This window comes from Osmerus mordax, chromosome 22 (assembly GCF_038355195.1).
Source record: "Osmerus mordax isolate fOsmMor3 chromosome 22, fOsmMor3.pri, whole genome shotgun sequence".
NCBI classification, from domain to species: domain Eukaryota; kingdom Metazoa; phylum Chordata; class Actinopteri; order Osmeriformes; family Osmeridae; genus Osmerus; species Osmerus mordax.
The window spans coordinates 12300650-12319909 of record NC_090071.1 but is presented as its reverse complement, the minus strand read 5'-3'; the positions used below and the strand labels follow the sequence as shown (position 1 = coordinate 12319909).

At 43.6% G+C, this 19260-nt stretch overlaps 1 protein-coding gene across 5 annotated transcripts in view; it reads right to left on the bottom strand.

The window, feature by feature from the left end:
- Positions 1–18324, bottom strand: part of col18a1b (collagen type XVIII alpha 1 chain b) — a 39813-nt gene extending 21489 nt beyond the window's left edge. For 3 of the 5 annotated variants that reach the window (XM_067259982.1, XM_067259983.1, XM_067259986.1), the window contains exon 1: positions 1042–2218. In XM_067259982.1, coding sequence (XP_067116083.1) covers positions 1042–1987 — 946 coding nt within the window. In that variant the 5' untranslated portion in view covers positions 1988–2218. Of the gene's footprint in view, positions 1–1041; positions 2219–18091 lie in introns of those variants that run through there. The other 2 variants (XM_067259985.1, XM_067259984.1) reach the window with 2 other exon arrangements.
- Positions 18325–19260: the final 936 nt, after the last annotated feature.

The window sequence follows — 19260 nt, the reverse complement described above, 5'->3', positions numbered from 1 at the left end:
ACATCCTCCAAAATTTGACTCTATAAATGTTCAAGGAGGGTATATGTTCAAGCTAAAAGGTTACCTAAACAAGCACCCTATTTGGTGACAGTGTGTACAGTCTAAGAATCCTCACAGCACAACACATCATAAACTATGTGACACTAACGAGACTCATTGGGATAAGTAGACATTTGGATAAATATAGCAAGTTTTATAGATATACTTTCCTGTGTGGGAATGTGAGTGTGTGTGTGCTCAATAAACGCTTGTTTTACAGGGAGGTGTGTGTATGAGAGAGTGCATGTGTGTGCGTGTATCTTTGTTTGTGTGTAAGTAACAGAGTGTCTCCTGCCTGCTTGACACTAGACCTCAAAGTATAGAATTCTGAACATTGCAAATTATATTCTTCTGCATCGGTCTTTAAAGGAATACCCCTGCAATTAAATCCCCCAGAGACCTAAATAATAATTTAAAAAGTTATTTCTTTTCACCCTGCATGTTATTCTAATTCACTCCAGGCTAAGAATTCAGAGTTTTTCTTAACAGCTTTTCTCAGGAGCCTATTTTATAATATTAATGAAACTGTACCAAATACAGTGCAACATGCCAGCATCCCTATGTGCAACAGTGGACCTCGGTAGCGTTCTCTGTGACATGAAGCACGGCTCTGTCAGCTGGTGTATTTCTGGTGAGGGTAACGCTAATGGTTCCAGTCGACCTCACTGAGCACGTGCAGAGCAGCGATCGCAATGTCATGACAACGGCACAAGCGACGAGTGGCGACAAGCTTCAGCCCATACGTGGTTTGGACAAACAGCAAGAACGCAGATTGCGGTGGCTACGCCACAAAGGTGAGCTACTGCAAACGCACATGTACCAACACACATGCTCAGAATCACATTCACACAATCACTATTATATACAGTAGGTACAGACACACACATATATGTACATGAACACAAGCAACACAACAGATCGCACACAGACTGCAGACATGAGACCCACGGGTTGAGAATGTATCTCAGGGTGACGGATGCATTCTAACCCGCTCCCGTTTACCTTTGCGGTTACTAACGGAAACGCACGTCGGACGGCGCCGCTCCTGATCCTGCTCAGGGAGGGAGTGACACGCCACAGGAAGTAGACCCTCATCCAGGACCGCCCAGCAACTGTCTTGGAGGATGTGGCAGAAGCTACGGCAGGGTAGGAGAGGGTGAGGGGCCATCTGGGGTGGAGCTGCCTGGCGAGGGGTTACCTGGCGGGGCAGCTTGCCAGGGGGAGGACACTGAGGGGCGAGGAGGAGGCAGAGGAACCACTCAGCCCCATGGTGACACCCGGCTTTCGCTAGCCACGCCCACTTGTGAGCGACAGCCGCCACCTCATCTATGGAGGTGTGGTTGAGAAAGTTGGGCAGAGAGAAAGACTTTCCCTTCTTGCCAGAGCAGATAGGCCAATCAGTGGGCACGGGGAGGCATTGTGGGTGAACCGACGAGTCAGACTCCTCCCGCTCTTGGATTTGTGAACCCGCCCTCTCTCTTATATTTGTGGGGAGGATCAAGCTATCTTCCTCAGAATCTATGCTGATCCCTGACTCTGAACTCGACCCAAAACTAGGCACCACTCTGGACACAGATCCTGAAACTAATAAACCTGTCTCTGATCCCACACCCGATCCCGTGCCAGCCTGCTCTGTTGTGCTCGAATTACCCGTATCCTGCCTGCTTCCTGGTGTGGTCGGGTCCGTTCCTCCTAGTCGTTCGTCAGCACCCGCTGGTTCTGGGTTCTCATCCCATGCCTGCACAAACTTACTGATGCCGCTGGCCACGTTGATGATCTCAGCCCCGACTCCAGCCAGGTTCTCATCTTCTCCTCTTCCTCCAGCCTCTGGCTCTTCCGTGGGTACCTGAGTTGGCCCCGGATTCTTGGACCAGAACCAGGCCTCCAGGTGGACGGGGCTGAGAACCAGCAGGAATAGCAGAGCCAGCCCTGCGTGGTTCCGAGACATCCTGGAGGCTTCAACTGCCAGTCACTTCTCCCTGTTTCTCCTCTGGGTCTCTGGGAGCACAGTCAGTGTGATGACGGTACGCCAAATATAGTCCGGAATAGTCCCAGAACTGCAGTGTGTTCTCGGAGCAGTAGTTACCAAGCCCTCCTTCTATTTGGCTGATCGACAGTTAAATCCAGTCTGCTAGGCATGAGTTGACACACACACTCTGTCCACACACACTCCGTTTCTCACCCTCCTCCTCCTAGATATGTTCCGGACTCTCTCGTTTGGCCCTCTGCACAATCTCTCTCTCTCTCTTTCCATCCCTCTCTTCCTTCTACTTCACACACACACACACACACACACACACAAGCACACGCACTAGAGGCAGAGCTGTTGTGAATGAGGACCTTTCATTGGTTAATCTAAATCTCTTTCTGACAGTGGCTCCTCCCTCACATAATTTAGTGAGTGTGTCCCCTCAGAGAACATGCAATCACACACACACATACAAAGTTTGCATTGCTATTCTTGCGGGAACTTAAAATTCTGTTGAATTCTAAATCTTGTTTTCCCTAACCCCAACCTTAAACTTAACCTTAACCCTGACCTTAAACCAAAAACCGAACCTGAACTCTAAACCTAACCCTAAAACTGTCCAGAACTCCTAAGCACAACCCTTAACACTCACACTCATTATAACCGTGACCCCCCCCCTAAAACTATACTGTATTTTTCAGCATGCATCTTTCCCTCTATCCTGACTAGTCCCTGTCACAGAAAAACCGCACAGCATGATGCAGACACCACTGTGTTTGACTGTAGGGATGGTAGTAATGAGGTGATGCACTTGGTTTCCTCCACACATGATGTTGGGGATTGTGGCCAAATAGGAAGTACGATGCACCAGAGCTCAAGCTCAATGGTGAGTTACTTTATGAATGATGACCAAAGAAGGAGGAGAAAACAAGTGAGAGAAATGGGTCAGAAAGAGGAGAGAGAGAGAGCAAGAAAGAGGAAAAGACAGGAGAACAGGAGAAACAGATAGGAGGGAGAGAACAGGAGGATGCTGGTGAAAGGAGGCAGAAGAGAAGAGAGAGAGAGAGAGAGAGAGAGAGAGAGAGAGAGAGAGAGAGAGAAAGAGAGAGAGAGGAGAAAATGATAGACAGAACAGGAGAGAGAGAGAGAGAGAGATAGAGATAGAGATAGAGATAGAGAGAGAGAGAGAGAGAGAGAGAGAGAGAGAGAGAGAGAGAGAGAGAGAGAGAGAGAGAGAGAAAGGGGAGGATGAATACAACAGAAGGGAAAGGGGACAGATAGAGCAGAGAGAGAGAGAGAAAAGGGATCTCAGAGCACATGTCAGGACAGAGGGAGGCCCCTAACCCAGCACATCCCCACGAGACATGTCAAAGACCGGCCAGGAAGAATGTCTGATTGATGACGAGGGAGAGAGGGAAGGGGACCGAGCGAGGGATGGAGGGGTGAAAGGGATGGGAGAAGGGAGGCCCACTCACGGGGTTAAGTCATTACACACCTCCCCCACCTCCCCCCACCTCTAGTATGAAGAACGAGGAAGGAGTTTGAGTGTTCCTCGTTGGGTGATCCTGGCCTCAGCCTGACACTGACCGTACATATGAAACTGTTGGAGCGAAAGGTTGGGGAGAACAAGAGACAAATGAGGGATGATGAGTGAAGGAGAGCAGCTGAGAGAACACACACGCGCACACACACACAGTGGGTGTAACAGATTGGATAGCTGTCTTTAAGCCTCTTGTTCCCATGGGGTTCCCTGTTGCCTCATGGGAGGAAGAACCTCCTTCATTACCCAGCAGCCTCTCTCCTCCACCCTGCTCCGCTCAGAGCCAGGGCCCTGGTTCCCACCGCCTGGCTCAGCTCTCCTGATGCCCACGCACCGCCCTTCCCCCATCCCCGCCTGCCTGCCACCGGATCAACCCCTCCAGCTGCTGTACATTCCTGCACAGCCGTCTCTCTGCGCGCGCGCACACACACACACACAACTGTTTGTGTTGTTCACACACAAAACAGCATGTCCCTCACACCTCCACAGGCAGCCTGACCCAAGAACGCACCCTGGGAAGTGGTGAAGGTTCAGCATGATCATCCTACTACTGTCCAGCTTGAAATGTTCATGTTCACTCCTACTCTCTCACACCCTACTCTCTTTACTCCTCCATTCCTCTCCTCTACCACCTTCTCTCAGTACCTTCTCTGTACCCCTGAGGGCTAGGAACCAGACCAGACCAGCCAGACCAAACCAGAGCTACACTGCAAAAAAGGTCTGCTAAAATACAAGAAACTAGAGAGGGTACAATTTCTGGGGAAATTGTAGGGTGTGCTTGCTTGCGTCGGTTGCACAGGGGTCTGTATATTTTATATAAAAATGCATAGGGCCTACTTATTATTTATAAAGATCACATAGATTTAAAAGCATTTTTTTTTGCTGCTCATTTACAACTGAAAATACGAGTGAAGTGTAGAATGAAATAGATGTCTTCTCATTTCCCCTGCAAGAGGCAGCCTCATCGTTGAATCAAAACGAATACATTTGGCAGACCGGTGTAAAAATTGACCTAATCTCTATGACTTAAACGTCCTTTTAAGTTTTTACCTTCTCGTGATATTTTAAGGAATTTAGCCTACTCATATTGCATTCATTCATGAATAAAGAACCCACTTTGAAGATTATTCTACGACGTTACCGGCAGTATAACATGGAATCGCGATTCAAACAGTACCATCTGCTAACTGAAAATATGACCCCAAAAACGTAAATAAGCTTGACATTTATTTAGTGGAAAATCGCTTTCATAAAAAGCTCACTGGTAGCGATCATTGTCAGTAACAACGCCAAGTGCGATATAGCCCTGTGTGGAGAAGCTGCCCCGGTAAATTGTACTACGGTACAGTACTATACTAGACTACTGCTGTGTTCGTCTTGGTAGCGATTGCGTTGGTTGAATTGGATTTAACCTTCCGTTGTACGGTTTAGGCTGAAATGAATTATTTTCATGAACAGATTGACAAAGTTTAGGCTGTGGCAATGAAGTTAAGGTTAGTAGTTAGATAGACTTTTGATTAAGTAAGGGGAGTGCCGAACATGTTCTGTTGCCGTTTGACTTCCTACAGCTGTGTAGATGTTTTTGTAGTGTGTCTCGCGTAGGCTACAGCGTTTCAGTGAGCAACACTGGTTTGAAACCACAGGTAATGATAATTTCACCCACAAATCGTTTACTTGTAATGTAATGTCATAATAAATTCTACAACGAAAATGTATTTGTGAGGAATGTTTATTTTAAAGATTGAAAACAGATGCATCATAGACCACTGTAGTATGTGTTGCCCGGGCAACAGAGGCTAATGTCATGATGCTAATGCTTCAGTGAAATAGTAGACTACCGTTTCCAAAAGTAGATGTGGGCCTACTTCCTTAATAATATCAGCTAATATTGTACATTACATTTCATAATTGTGTTTCACATCACAAAGTAAAATGAGTAAATAGTTATCACCCTGGCCTCTTTGCTTGTGGCGTTCCTGCAGCTGCCTTGCAGTAAAGCTATAGTTAGCCTAGCTATCCCCCAAGTTAACAGATGTGAAACGAATGTTCTGCTACAGGTAGTCACGCGTGTTTTCGTGACGTAGTGACGTTAGTAACGTCAGTGACTGTGGCTAGCAAATTAGCCACCGTTAGCTTCACTTTTCACCACAAAAACGCAATTTCTACTTAAACCATGCAACGGAACGTAAATAAAAATACAACCAACGCAATCGCTACCAAGACGAACCTTTTGACACCGCCGTTGTGTATGTAGTCCAAATATTGACTGATCCTTAGGGGGGCGAAAATAAATAATAAATAAATATATATGTGAGAGAACAAAGGTTGTGCTCTCGCCGAAGGCTTGAGCACACCCAATTAACACTAAATTTGAAGAGAAAATGACTTAATACTAATGAAATGATCTTGCAGCATGGACAGATAATTTTACTCGACAAGATATCTTAAAATAAGTTGGTTCCAGTCTAGAAATAAGTAGGCTTAAGAATACTATACCACAAATTAAAAGATAGAAACTAGTAAATCATTTTTGAAACAAGATAATAAATATTATATTTCCAGAACTAAGATTTTAAATCTTGGCAAGCAGAACAATTTGCAGTGTAGACAGGTGACCTGGCCAGGGCTAGGCAGCATACATCAACAAACCCGCTCCCCATGTGCCAGTGCTAGATGTGGAGGGTATTTGTGTGTGTGCTTCTACAGTATGTGTGTGTGGGAAGGATGTCCTTTGGTGCACAAACTGATTGTACACACATACTATCTCTCTTTCTTTCTCACACACGCAAACAAACGCGCACACAGCAATCAGTAATTGTATAGCCTGTGAACTCCAATCTGGGGCCATGCAAAGCCACCGTGAGACCGCATAGCTAATGCACAAAGTATGTGACAGTGTGTGGGGGCTAGAGAATTATGTTAAGTAAGTAGCAGCATGAGTAATTCCTTGTATTTGGGAGTGTGTGTCCCAATCTAACCAGAAGTGGGTGGTCTACCTACTGTACATCATAAGTGTCATTATTAGATGTAAAGGTCCTCCCACTCTTAACAGCTGTGACATTTACATTACATTTAGTCATTTAGCAGACGCTCTTATCCAGAGCGACTTACAGTAAGTACAGGGACATTCCCCCGAGGAAAGTAGGGTGAAGTGCCTTGCCCAAGGACACAACGTCATTTGGCAGAGCCTGGAATCGAACTGGCAACCTTCAGATTACTAGCCCGATTCCCTAACCGCTCAGCCACCTGACTCCCCACATGTATGTATCCAAAATTTAGCACTTGTCACTATCTCTCTACCTATATCTCTTTCTCCATAGCACTCTCTCTCTCGCTCCGTCTCTCCTCTCTCATTACCTGTCTCTAGTTATTGGGTGTGCTCAAGCCTTCGGCGAGAGCACAACCTTTGTTCTCTCACATATATATTTATTATTGGGTGTGCTTTGCCTTCGGCAAGGGCACAACCTTTGTTCTCTCACATATATATATATTTTTTTTTTTTGCCCCCCTAAAACTCAGTCAATATTTGGCCTACATAGACAACGTAGGTGTCAAAAGTTTCGTCTTGGTAGCGATTGAGTTGCTTCTATTGGAATTTACGTTCCGTTGCATGGTTTGGGCTTAAGTTAAGTTTTTGTGGCGAAAAGTGAAGCTAACGGTGGCTAATTTGCTAGCCACAGTCACTGACATTACTAACGTCACTAACGTCACGAAAACACGCGTCACTACCTTTGGCAGAACATTCGTTTCGCATCTGTTAACTTGGGGGATAGCTAGGCTAACTATAGCTTCACTGCAAGGCAGCTGCAGAAACGCCACAAGCAAAGAGGCCAGGGTGATAACTATTTACTCATTTTACTTTGTGATATGACACACAATTGTGATGTGTAATGTACAGTATAAGCTGATATTATTAAGGAAGTACATCTACTTTCGGAAACAGTAGTCTACTATTTCACTGAAGTATTAGCATCATGACATTAGCCTGTGTTGCCCGGGCAACACATACTACAGTGGTCTATGATGTAGCGTTATCTGTTTTCAATCGTTAAAATAAACATTCCTCACATATACATTTTCGTTGTAGGATTTATTTCTGACATTAGTAAACGATTTGTTGGTGAAATTACCATTACCTGTGGTTTCAAACCAGTGTAGCTCACTGCAACGCTGTAGCTTACGCGAGACACACTACAAAAACATCTACACTACACAGCTGTAGGAAGTCAAACAGCGACAGAACATGTTCGGCACTCCCCTTACTTAAATCAAAAGTCTATCTAACTACTAACCTGAACTTCATTGCCACAGCCTAAACTTGTCAATCTGTTCATGAAAATAATTAATTTCAGCTTAAACCGTACAACGGAACGTTAAATCCAATTCAACCAACGCAATCGCTACCAAGACGAACACAGCAGTAGTCTAGTACTGTACCGTAGTAGTACAATTTACCGGGGCAGCTTCTCCACACAGGGCTATATCGCATTTTGCGTTGTTACTGACAATGATCGCTACCAGTGAGCTTTTTATGAATGAGCGATTTTCCACTAAATAAATGTCAAGCTTATTTACGTTTTGGGGGGCATATTTTCAGTTAGCAGATGGTACTGTTTGAATCGCGATTCCATCTTCTACTGCCGGGTAACGTCGTAGAATAATCTTCAAAGGGGGTTCTTTATTAATGAATGAATGCAATGAGTAGGCTAAATGCCTGAAAATATCATGAGAAGGGAAAAACTTAAAATGACGTTTAAGTCATAGAGATTAGGTCAATTTTTACACCGGTCTGCCCAATTTATTCGTTTTGTTTCAACGATGAGGCTGCCTCTTGCAGGGGAAATGAGAAGACATCTATTTCATACTACACTTCACTCGTATTTTCAGTTGTAAATGAGCAGCAAAAAAAAAAATGCTTTTAAATCTATGTCATCTTTATAAATAATAAGTATGCATTTTTATATTAAATATACAGAAATATCAGTTGTAAAAATGTCATTCAAAAACTGACCCCTGTGCAACCGACTCAAGCAAGCACACCCTACAATTTCCCCAGAACTTGTACCCTCTCTAGTTTTCCTTGCTCTCGCTCACAGACACACACACACACATCTTCGGTTGCTGGCAGTGCAGGAGACCAGTAGACTTTGTTTGCCAGATGATTAGTTCAGGTTTGAGGAGAAATTTAGAGAGAGACCATGACAGGACCCCACAATGATAACTCCACACAGCTGTGTGAAGCTAACCCCACCACACACACACACACACTGTGGTTGTTTCTTGTCACAGTGACAGTGTGTCATGAAGTATGTGACAGTAGCATGCCATCCAGTGGTGAGTACATGACATTAAAATAGTACAGTACAGTAGACCAACTTAGCTACAGTGCTGTAACAGGTGTGTGCTGCAAAATTCTTGTTTGCCCATAGGCAGAGCTTGTGGTGGTCAATTGGATTGACTTTCTTTTGAGGCTTTTCTTAAACCCTATCTTGCCACAGAAAATATTTTGTTTTAGTTTGTGCCACAATACTTGAAAAACGCATTAAAAGTAAAACTGGGAGAGTGGGAGTCAGGTGGCTGAGCGGTGAGGGAAGCGGCCTAGTAATCCGAAGGTTGCCAGTTCGATTCCCGGTCATGCAAACTGACTTTGTGTCCTTGGGCAAGGCACTTCACCCTACTTGCCTCGGGGGGAATGTACTTACTGTATGTCGCTCTGGATAAGAGCGTCTGCTAAATGACTAAATGTAAATGTAAAACTGACAAGCAAATGTATTGCAATACATCCGCCCACCAGAAGAGGGACCCTTGGTCCCTGAATATTATATATTTACAAAAGATTAAGTATACATTGGCCGTAAGTGGTAATTACAGGTGTAATTAGACAAGGTTAGGAATTAATAAAACATTTTGGAGATAGTAGGCAGAACATTTGACCAGCTCAATAGCCACTTACACTTTATTAACAAAATGATGCCATCTGCTGTCCAGTTATGACATGAAGTGTCTCTCTAATATCAAATCTATACAAGAGCCTTTAATAGATTTTTTTCATTTTCACATACGGTCTGACCCCTGTAGAAAAGGTATTTGAGAAATAGGAATCAGGCAGAGCATACAGTGCAGGAGCTGGAGACTGGAATGGAACCAGGCCAGTCTCCAAAAGATTTATCTGTGTGCCCTTGACTATAGCCTCAGCAGACTTTGTCAACTAGGCCCGTTAAGAGGAACAGCAACCACAGAGATGAAGGCATTAAAGACTAGGGCTAGACAGACTTGGCAGAGGTGCAAATGCACATTGCAGAGACTTTCATCCAAAGCGTTCTAATAGTACAGCTGAAGATCTAGGGTTAAAAGTGCAGAGCTGTACCAGTATTGCACTGGTCAGAGTCAAGGTACGGTCTGTATTTACATTTAGTCATTTAGCAGACGCTCCAGAGCGACTTACAGTAAGTACAGGGACATTCCCCCCGAGGCAAGGGGGGAAGGGGAGAAGGGTGAAGTGCCTTGCCCAAGGACACAACGTCATTTCGCACGGCCGGGAATCGAACTGGCAACCTTTAGATTACTAGCCCGATTCCCTAACCGCTCAGCCATCTGACTCCATTTTTTTTACCAGCCACAGTGTCAATCAACCAGAGCTATGCTACCAGGCAGGGTGAAGAACATTCCTATTTTGTGGCAATCTCTTAGTCGAGGCGGAGCTTGAAAAGGAGTTAGAATGACGGTGGGGATGGAGAAGTGAACATAGAAAATGACCCTCCATGATGCTCCTATCACATCCTGCTACCCCTCCCCAACCCAACTTCGGCATTTCCAAGTGGGATGTTGGCAGGAATAGAGGCATAGCATTGTGAAAGCAGAGAATGTGAGACGCCAAACATTTGTTGTAAGTATGAAAGCGCCATTCACTGAGGAATACAAGACCACATATGGAGTAGAACACAGTAGAAAAGTAGTTCTAGTCCATCAGGTACCAATCTGAGACCCCACCAATGCTGACGCCCTATCAGGCGGTCCTATCACTCCCAGTCCACAGAGACAGAGGGATTGTGTTTCCTTCTTCTCTGTTTTGTCCTGTTCATCTCCTCTTTCAGCAAGAGTCTCAGAGGAAAACCAGAGGGGGAGAGAGAGGAAGAGGGGGAGAGGGTTAAGGGAGGAGGAGATACATTGTTATCCAGCAGAGGGAGGGAGGGAGGGAGGGAGGGAGGGAGGGAGGGAGGGAGGGAGGGAGGGAGGGAGGGAGGGAGGGAGGGAGGGAGGGAGGGAGGAGAGAGAGAGAGAGAGAGAGAGAGAGAGAGAGAGAGAGAGAGAGAGAGAGAGAGAGAGAGAGAGAGAGAGGGGGCTGTAAACCTGCAGACTTCAATACCGGTCTGACATTCCTGAATAGGAGAGGCCCACACCCTGCAGCCTTGATACCACACAGACACACACACACACATACACATACACACGCACACCCACACACACACACATACATACATACATATACACACAGACACGCGCACACATGCACGCACATTGCAGATTCAGGAAAAGTGAACAGGAAAAAACAACTAGGACGAGGTCACAGTCATTCTCACGCACTCATTCTATAAGCTATAAGGTACAATATGTGACCTGTACAGTGCACAGAGAGCGCTGTCATATGAACTAGTGTAATGTCCTCGAGCCCACCTAACTAAACACAGCTGTCACAGCTGGTCATACACTGTAAAACCCTCAGGGTGGCTCTGACCTGGGTTGAAACACACACACACACATCACCTACACAAATCAACCACCCACACACAAACACACTCCCATACACACTCACAACTCTCAAATGCAAGTGTGCAAATACAATACATACAGAAAATCGACATAACATATACACACCCATCACCCCAGGACAATCACACATACACATTCAACAGGAATGAAGCCATCGTCAGACTATAACACACATACAAAGGCATACACATACACACGTACACACTTAAAATGTCATATGTCAAACCAAATGATAGGATTTAAGTGGGGATAATACAAATTAGTTGCAGGATCAAAATGCAACCCAATATTTCTGGGGTAGTGACCATTCCTTTTGGAGTGGAGGAGGAGCTATGATTTGTGTTTGACCTCTGTAAGGCTGGGTGTCAAACCTGCCCCCACCTCTCATATGCTAAAGTCTGGAGTTTCTGGACGGTCTCAACTTGATGGGTCTCACACCCCATTCAAGATTTGGTCTGATTGGTTGTCATTGTGTATAAAGGGAATTGTAATGCATTGTTCTCAGAATCAGAATCAGAATCAGAAAGGGATTTATTCGCCATGAAAGTTTGCACAGACAAGGAATTTGCTTTGGCAGGAAGGTGCATACAATAAACATATACCTAAAATTTAAATATGTGGACTAACTATACTAAGGGTACATAAACTAGCAGTACTAAGTGGGATAAATATAAGTTGCCGTAAATTACAATATAAAAATACAAAAATACAAATATTACAAAAAATACAAATGTACAAGATACCATGTTGTGGTGCAGTGCAAAAGCAGTGTGTTTTAAGCAATAAGTCATTTGAGTCAGTGTGGTCCCTTGGCCTTGTTGAAGAGGCGAACAGCGGAAGGGAAGAAACTGTTTTTGTGGCGTGAGGTATTGGTCCTGATAGACCCTGTGGATTCTTCATCTCCTGAGACTTTCTCCTCAGTTCTCCCTTGTCCTACTGTCCTACTCCTTGCTCACCTCGTTGCTTTCTCTCTGATTTACAATGATCACGGTAGAGTAGGTAAGATTTAAAGCCTTCATTTTGTAACATGTTTGCCTTGTAATTGATTTCATTCATTTGCAATGTTATTAAATGCGTATTTCATTTTAACCTTACTTTGACCATTCTTGCTCTGATTTAACCCATAGAGTCAAATAACTGTTTGTATTGCCATTATTTGGTTAATGCTAATACACTGTTCAGTTTCCCATCTTCCTTTAAACCATAGGGGAATTTGTTTTGGTTGTTTGGCCAATATTTAACCCCCTACACCTCCGTGGGGAAAAAAAGAAGTAACCTAAACTTCCTCTCATGTCCCTCTATCTCCAATCCACTTTCTCACACGTACACTGTCACATGAACCCACTCACATGCATTCACATACACTTGACCTTATAATGTGAGGTGCCACACAACACCCCCCCCCACCCCCCAACATCCTGACATGGAACATTGAGATGGTATCTTCCATGAGATCATACCCCTCTGGGGGTCGATATAGTTCGGCCGTTTTTCATCTATTGTTTCCAGAAGGAATCCCTCCCTTTGTGAAACTGGTTTGCTGCTGCAGATTATGAGCTAGGGTAGACCACTGGACAGAGATGACCAATCTTTTAATCTTTCCTAGACATCCATCTACTGTATTTTAGATCATATTTGTCCACTGAGGTTCTCCATGGAGAGGGCTTCTTTAGTTCTGGTCCAGAATAAACCTTTACTCAGTGTCTGGGAAAACAGTCCACAGTTCAGGTTTGAAAAAACATTATCAAACCCCACATTTCTGCATAGTCACATGGAAGTGGCTGAGTCCTACTGTTGAGGAGAAGTGCAGATGAGGTAGGCTGCAGGTGTTGCAGGCCCCCACATTCACCCTCAGCTCCGTCTCTAAGATAGCAGCCCAGCTGGGACAACACTGCATACCAGCGCATCCCAGAACACCTACTCACACACCAGCTCAGATGGGAGGAACTATAGGACACACACAAGGTGGAGGATGGTAATGAGGAGGAGGATGAGGAGGAAGAGAAGGAGGAAGAAAAAGGAAGAGGAGGAGCCTATCATTAGCCTATTCATTCCACAGAGCTGGGCCATTTATATTTTATTTATTTAGGTAGCACACAGTTTTATCCAACGCAACATACAAACAGGGCATATAATAAGCACAGCAGAAAATTAAGAACCAGAGCTGCCCAGTTTGAAATGTATTTCAGTAGAATGTGCTGAACGGTCGATATTTGACCAAACACAGTGCAAAAATAACCAAATCAACTACAAAATGGCACAATCCTGATCATAGAACAGTCCTTCAATAACAAAAGCTTCATATCTCAAGTGCAGCATCATAAAATATTTTGTAGATGCAGACCCTTTAGAGCATGATGAACGATGAATACCCTTTGCAAAAGTCGCTCCGGAGTATAAGTCGCATCAGTCAAAAAATGCGTCATGAAGAGGAAAAAAACATATATAAGTCGCACTGGACTATAAGTCACATTTATTTAGACATTTATTTCACAAAATCCAAGACCAAGAACAGACTATTCATCTGGAAAGGCAAGTTATTCAACTACACAATAGCACACAGAACAACAGGCTGAATAGGTGTCCGGTATTCAGCTACACAATAGCATAAAGAACATACCTGGGAGGCTGAACAGGCTAAATTTACATAACATGCCAGCGAATCCAACAAGCAACTTACCGGTAAGCTAGTTCACCAAGCTCCCAATCTCATTCCACATCACTGAATCCATTGAATTATGTATATTTTGATATATAAGTCGCAACTGACTATAAGTCGCAGGACCAGCCAAACTATGAAAAAAAGTTTGACTTATAGTCCGGAAAATACGGTATTGTGTTTTGTTTAGTATACCTATGTGTATAGAGGTATAAGACGATCAAAGGTTGATTAAAGGGTTGAACTATGGTGACCTGAGACGCTAGAGAAGAGGGTTCTCTGTCACCACCTAAGCCCTTTACAGGTGGGTAACCAAAGTGATTACTCAAAAACACTGGTATTACACATGGTAACCTTGGTAACTGCCATCCTCTAAGATTGTTAAGAGGAAGTAGGGAGGAGGAAGGAGGGGAGGGTAAAAGGTGTGTGTGAGGGGGGGGGGGGACAGAGGGAGGACAAAAAGGAGGATAGATACATCACTTGTTCTTAGAGAATCAATAAAACCATCATAATGGAGACCTGAGAGGAAACAAACTTCAAGAACAGAAGACTGAATTATGTTCTTGGTAACAAAGGAAACTAACTTGAAGGCCAGTTGTTGGTGAGTGTGTTTGTCCCTGTCATTGAACCTGAGGTAAACATTTAGGGTCGTCAGATACCCGCCAAACCTGCTTGATGAAGGTCAGAGGCTTAAGCCCTCTCATTTGACCTCGACACACCCAGGCTCATCGTTAAAGGTGCCATTTAGCTAAATTAGCTTCAGTTCCTGGACAGGACCATCGTGATTACAGTGCTGCAGTAATACTTTGAGCTGGTACTACAGTAGCAACAAACTATAAAAGCTTCAAATATAGATAACACTCAGCTAAATACACTATAGCTATATACAGCTATAGACATTTATGAACACAGCATTCACAGGCAATGTGGTGAAGAGGAAATTAAAGTAAACGTTTATGATCACATAAACGTTGTTCTGAAGATGTTAAAAGTGAAATCCAAACCATTGTCAGATCAATCAGAAACGGATACAAAAGCTAGACTTTTGATCGACGGTGAGGAACTAGCAGGCTATTAACGGAGCAGCTAACCTGCTAACCGCATAGTACACAGTATACAACCTTTTCTCTAGATTCTGAACCAAGCCAGACATGTTCACTCCCACACACAACAAAATGCAAATACACGTGCACACGCGCACGCGGTGCACACGATCTCCCCGCCAAGCCCCACAGGGATGGATTCCTCATCAGAGATGAAGTACAGCCCGTGGCGTCACAGACACAAAATAATGAGCAACAGACGTCTGTCACTCAGATGCCAAGTTCCAACCTTCTGTACCTACACACTATACACATGCAAAATGTTGCTATGTAAACTTTGTAACAATAAACACTGATCAAACCATCCATTAATCTCACTCTCACTTCCTCAATCTCGCCCCTGACATTAAACCGGTAACCTGTTGAATATCAACAGACTTCTGTTGGTGATTAGTGGATATTTGCTGAAGTGTCTGAGTGACACAGAGGCATGAGATTACTTCTGATCATCATAACATATTCAGCTGTGTGATTATAACTGTTATGGAGGATCTTGCCCTTACAGGTATATGCAGCAGCTGTGCATAAATGCATGAATCCAGATGTTGTTGAGAGGTTATGGAATAAACTGCCACTGTGACAGCATGGCTCTCATGTTATCATCCTATCAGACGCAGGGCTACACAGCAGTAGATAGTTCCTCTGCGATCGATGACATCAAGGCCGTAATCATAATATATATCCCCCCCAATATTCAAATCTTGTCAAAATGTCCCCCCCCCCCCCCCAATATATTGAAATAAAAATATAAATGTGCTACGCTACGATAGGCAACCACGCACGCTGTCCGAAATTATAATTAAAAAAGGAATTCGCCCCCCCTAATGTTGACTCCATGGCTACGGCGTTGGATGACATCCTGTATAAACTTCAGCTAAAACAGCAGTTGACACTTAGAACTGCTAACAGATCCTTTAGAAATAGACATTCTAGTAGATCGTTCAATCAAATTATTCGAGTAGAGGCAGAACTACCTGTTTTGTTTTTTTTACCCGACACAAAGTTGTAGTAGTAACGTAACTATCATGTAAATGGTGATGGATAATAATGTTGTAATTATGTAACAATGCAGAAACTAATTTAAATGCTTTTATAAGTAGCAAGGTGAAAATACATAATATAATTTAATATGTTAGAACGTTATAAAATCCTGCTGTAAGGTTAGAATTGTGTAACTGATCTGCCATCTGCCATACAGACACTTGGCAATGTGTCCTCCAAAATGATTACAGACTTGGTAAATAATTGATTGTGATGGGAGAGTTGCAACACCTCTGGCTTTGTCAATTTATCGGGGTGTCGCATGTCTGACAGAGATGGGGAACAAGTGTGTAACTGGTTGAAAAGTTGTGTTTATCACTCACTGTCTTAATATACATTTTTATATTGAAAGCAGAAACTGTAAAAAGGCCTCTCTCCTGCTGCACGAGAAGAGGGCTTCCACCACTGAAATCTGTGAATTCATCCTCTCTTTTTCTGTTTGTTAGACTGAGATGGCTACTATAGCAGTGTACAATGAATGTAGTGTACATAAATGATGACACATTACATTTTATCCCGCCTCCACTCACATACAAAAAGACAAGCATTCAGACAGTCAGATGTTCAGAAGAGATAGACATACTGCACACAGACAGACATGCATACTGTACACAGACAGACATACATACTGTACACAGACAGACATACATGCATACTGTACACACACAGACAGACAGACACCGACAAACTGTACACAGACAGACATACAGACAGACATCCAGGAAAGACACACACACAGAGACAAATACACACATGCACACACACAAAGATACAGACAGGCATACTCATGTACACACATCTCCTCCCCCATGCACACAGAGACAAAAGAGTGTACTTGAGTGTGAAGCAGAAGGGCCGGGGGACAATGTGGCCAGTGACACCCTGGCCGGGTCAACAAGACATGGAAACAAAGCCTGATGAAGTCAGGGGGAGAGGAGATGAAGTGCTGCCTGTTTCCTGGGGAAAGAACTGTCCAAGCCTGGAGAAGGGAAAGTCTGAGCACACCGCAAATCACTGCCCTGAAGCAAAGTAACACAACTGTGAAATACATGCACACACACACACATGCACGCACACACCCATACATACATACATACACACACACACACACACACAAGAAGACACACACACAACACCGGCATGCTTGCACTTTCAAATACCCTTTTGACAACCCAGGAACAGAGCCACTCACAACTCTGCAGCTGATTGATTTCAGAGTGAAACAAGTGACATTTTACACTGAGAGCACAATCATTTGTAGAGAATCAAAAGACCATTAAAGTCTAGTTGGTTTTCTTGAATAATATCACATTGTCTAACAAAATTCAATCAAGATACGAGACAAGATACAACATAGGTTGAGCAGCAAAAAAATATGCAGTACCATCTCTACTATTTATCTGTTAAGATACATTTTTTGTAACTCGCGATCGCTTGTGTCTGACAAGGGTGCAGGAGGGATTTCTGTGAGTCAGAGCATTGATGAAAGCTGGCTATTCACAGTTCCATTACAACAAGTCCAGGCATTGAGCAAATCTACCAACCTCATTCCACAATCCCACAGCAATGGATTAAATGTCTATCAAACCTCTTTATAACCTTTAGGATGTAAATTTATCTGCATATTTATGATAAAGAAGCAAATAACCCTAAATAGTTTATTTCTGGTCTGAAAGGGTGTTGTGGAACCTGAAATAAATAAATTAATGATTCATTTATTTATTTATTTCAGAATTTGGGACGAATTTGGGACGATATAACTTTCTATTTAACAGGTCTAATACGGGTTTTTTAGTTGCAATAGCAGACAAGCAATAGCAGACAGTTCCAATCCACCCAAACCCGTTATGATTTGATATGATTTGAACACAAAAAGCTTCAATGATTGCTTCCAGTTCAGTACAGATGTAATGATGTTTTTGCGACTTTCCATTAGCTGGAAAGGCTAAAGGGAATTCACGTAACTTTACCTGTCCTCTTGGATTGCGTCCCGGTGACAATCAGAAAGATGAAGCAGGTACACAGTCCGAACCGCGACCACCTGACCACTCCGTGCATCTTTCCTTGCTCGTCTATAGGCTACCTCTTCCAATTACCTTCCAAAATTCCCTCTCTGATAACTTCAGAAGCTTTGTGTGGGTTGCATGTGCATGTCCTGCCCGATAACAGCCTACCACAGCTTCTCTAAACCGACGGAGAGAAGAGTTTCGGTGTTGCCCCGCCACGCACCTTCAGGTACAGAGTTACTCAAATAGACTGTATGACAAGCGGTAGGAGAAAATGCGCTTCAAGTGTGGAAACCCCCGGGTCCGAAAGAGCTGCAGGATAATTCTGAGAGCCTAAACAGCCGCCCATCTTTTGATTGACAGATCCAATCTACACTTGGCATTCGACTGTTCTCCCATTTCCAAGGACAACTCACATTCTTTTCTAACAGGTGCAAGATACTATTTTACAAAGGAGATCTGTAATTATGTTGATTTCACTCTTTGGAAAATGTATTGTTTGCTTTGGTTTGCCTTGTCTACGTCAACACGGCAGTGCAATAAGAGTCGAGGGAAGCTGCATTTGAGGCACGCTTAAATGTGCATTATCAGCAACGCACCCGGCTGGAGTTATTAGGCTTATACCATAGCCCATGTCCAGGCATGTTGGCCTGGTATGACAGCATCTGCCTATGACCTGGTTTCACTCCTTTGTTACACTCAGAAATTGAGAGACATCCAGTAATAGCATTTAAATTGTATAGCTCTTTTGTTCAATGCATGTCACAACGAGCTTTACATTGTTCCACAGATCAATCAACTTCAACCCAAAGAGAAGACTAGAATGATATTTCCTTGGTGGTACAGTACGTTACTGGGCATGCTCAGTAACCTAAAGTTAATTGAAGTGAATTCCAAGTTGGTGCAGCACAGTCACATTGTGATGCAGGTTTACGTGTGGGGTGTTGCACAACCTACAGGTTGCTGACCAACATATGGTCATTGTAGTTCTTTGTCACTAGAGGGCAATGTGTTCTATTGTTAAGTTTACCTTTATTTTACCAGGCAAATCAATTAAGAACACATTTTTACTTACAATAATGGTCTGGCTGAAAATGAAACAAATAAATAAAATGGAGGACAGATCAAAACAA